The 2,206-nt window shown below is 36.5% G+C and overlaps 1 protein-coding gene across 1 annotated transcript; it reads left to right on the top strand.

Moving 5' to 3' along the window:
* Nucleotides 1-279: 279 nt before the first annotated feature.
* On the top strand, nt 280-1,269 carry LOC108369678 (cactin-like; the record flags this gene model as incomplete). The annotated part of the gene is made up of 2 exons (XM_017624842.1): nt 280-650; nt 694-1,269. Coding segments are annotated over exons 1-2 (819 nt in total), but the record flags the coding sequence as incomplete, so codon positions are not given.
* Nucleotides 1,270-2,206: the final 937 nt, after the last annotated feature.

Raw genomic sequence — 2,206 nt, 5'->3', positions numbered from 1 at the left:
TGAGTAGATGTAACCACATTAAAAAAGGTTTTAAATATTGAGTGGCGCAACACAAGAACACTTTTTGTTGCACGAAACCCTTGAAAACGTGCCTGCCATCTATTTCTTCTGTTTCGACATTTGGCTATTTTACGTTTCTTTCATTTTAACGTCATTTGCATTGTCAGATTTTTCAAATTCGTTTTTGGGTCGACATTCTGCTATTTCATATTTTTGCATTCTCATGCCATCCATCTTCCATTTCTTTCATTTCCATGCCATTCGCATCGTCGAACGTGCCTGTCAAACACTGCCGACATCATGCTTTTCAGTTTGGCAGACACGTCCGCTTTTTGGCAGGCACATCCGTTGTTAGAAAGAGAATAGACAAAAAGGGGCATAGGATTCCATACTTGTAAGTATATACGATGGTAGCAAAGATGTTGCAACTAAATGAACTCCGTACAAAAATAGAAAATAAAACAATCTCAAGATCAGACGCTGTAGACATAAGTTATTGGGAAAGTTTACTTTCTCAATTAAAAGCACATATGGCTCGTGCCCGTTTGCGAGATAAACATCACGAGAACTTGCGTAAAAAACTGAATATTTTAAAAACTAAAGATGATGCCGAGCGTTCTGATGCCACGTCGACATCTAATAACGAAAAAAACTAATTCTACCTATATTGAGACATTTGATAATGGTAATAAGGAATTCAAAAATGAATTCAACCTTTTACAGCGATATTTTGATATGTACGAAGATGGAAAACACAGTCCAACTTATGTCCAAAACCTTGATGATGAAAATGCTTTGCCAACTATTACTGAGGAAGATAGTTTTAGTGCTATTGAAAGATTGCGTGCAAAAGCGACAGAAAGAAGTTCAAATACGGAACATTTTACGGAAGAAGAAAGCCATATGCGTAACACCATGCGTAGAAAAATGGATAAAGACGATGCCGAATTGTCTGTAGAAGTACCTCTGGAGATAGTTCAAATAGCAGCTGACAAATACAGACCTGGCAAACCTCGGTATTTAAATCGCGTGCATACCGGTTTCGAATGGAATAAATATGATCAAACTTATTACGACATGGATAACCCTCCACCCAAAATAGTTCAAGGATACAAATTTAATATTTTTTATCCGGACCTTATCGGTAAAAACACTACACGGCAACATTTTTTGGTAAGCACACAGACGCCTTCTGGTATTTATTTATTTGTTTATTTAATGTCTAAAGTTATATATGGTACAGACATTATGAAAAATTACAAGCAATATATTTTAATTACAAATTGAAAACGTAAAAACAACAAGAGTAGAATACAATAAAGGCTATCAAGATCTAAAAATTTCGATAAACAGTTGTACTCATTCAATGCCCTAACAACGGGGGCATTTGCATTGTAAACCGTTTTATTTAAACCAATACGAAAAGTATCAAAGCGACGAAGGTTTCTACTCGGCACAGTGAAATCTATCAACCCAAGAAGGGACGGGCAGTCGACTTTACCCGAGATGATGTCGAGAAGAAATGATATAAACAGTAGTGAGCGTCTATTATGTAATGGTAATAAGCTAATCAATTGGCAACGCGACCAGTGTTGCCGCGAATAATTTTTAGTGGTAGCCAAATTCCTTTAAAAAAGGGCTAAAAAGAGCTAAAGTCGTTGTGGCTAAAAATGGTAGCTAAAATTGTTTACTTACATATACATATATGTGTATACACGCAAACATTTTCAATAAGTAATGGTATAGAAAAACAATGAACTCTGGAAAATGTCAGGGTGAGTGTTCCCCACGTAGGGCGTTTACCATTCAGGAAGCACCTTTGGATCGCTCTGGATGATGGAGATAATGCCGTCCTTCTTTTTTTATGAGCAATAAACAAATGTTTTGTTTTTGGTAAAAAGAAAGGCAACTTAGCATGTTCTATGCCTAATATTTACCAATTAATCCTAAGCTTCGTCGTTTTGTGTGTAAATGTCAGACAAAACAGAATGAATAAGAAATATTACCCAATGAGAAATTATAAAAGCTTTTAATGAAGGGGGTTTCCAGAGCGTGAGTCGAGGTATGGTGAATAAAGTATCTCGCCGCGAAAGGGATAGAAGTAGGGTGAGCGCAATTGTGATTGGCTAGAAGAAAACAATGAAGAGTATGCGGTAAAGAACGGTGTTTTGAATGCTGTTGAAAACAGCCAATATAAAGGGGCTAG

Source organism: Rhagoletis zephyria, unplaced genomic scaffold (genome assembly GCF_001687245.7).
Source record: "Rhagoletis zephyria isolate East Lansing unplaced genomic scaffold, Rhagoletis_zephyria_1.1 Rzeph_scaffold_03795, whole genome shotgun sequence".
NCBI lineage: Eukaryota > Metazoa > Arthropoda > Insecta > Diptera > Tephritidae > Rhagoletis > Rhagoletis zephyria.
The sequence above is the reverse complement of the archived record's forward strand: the minus strand, read 5'-3'. Positions and strand labels throughout refer to the sequence as shown.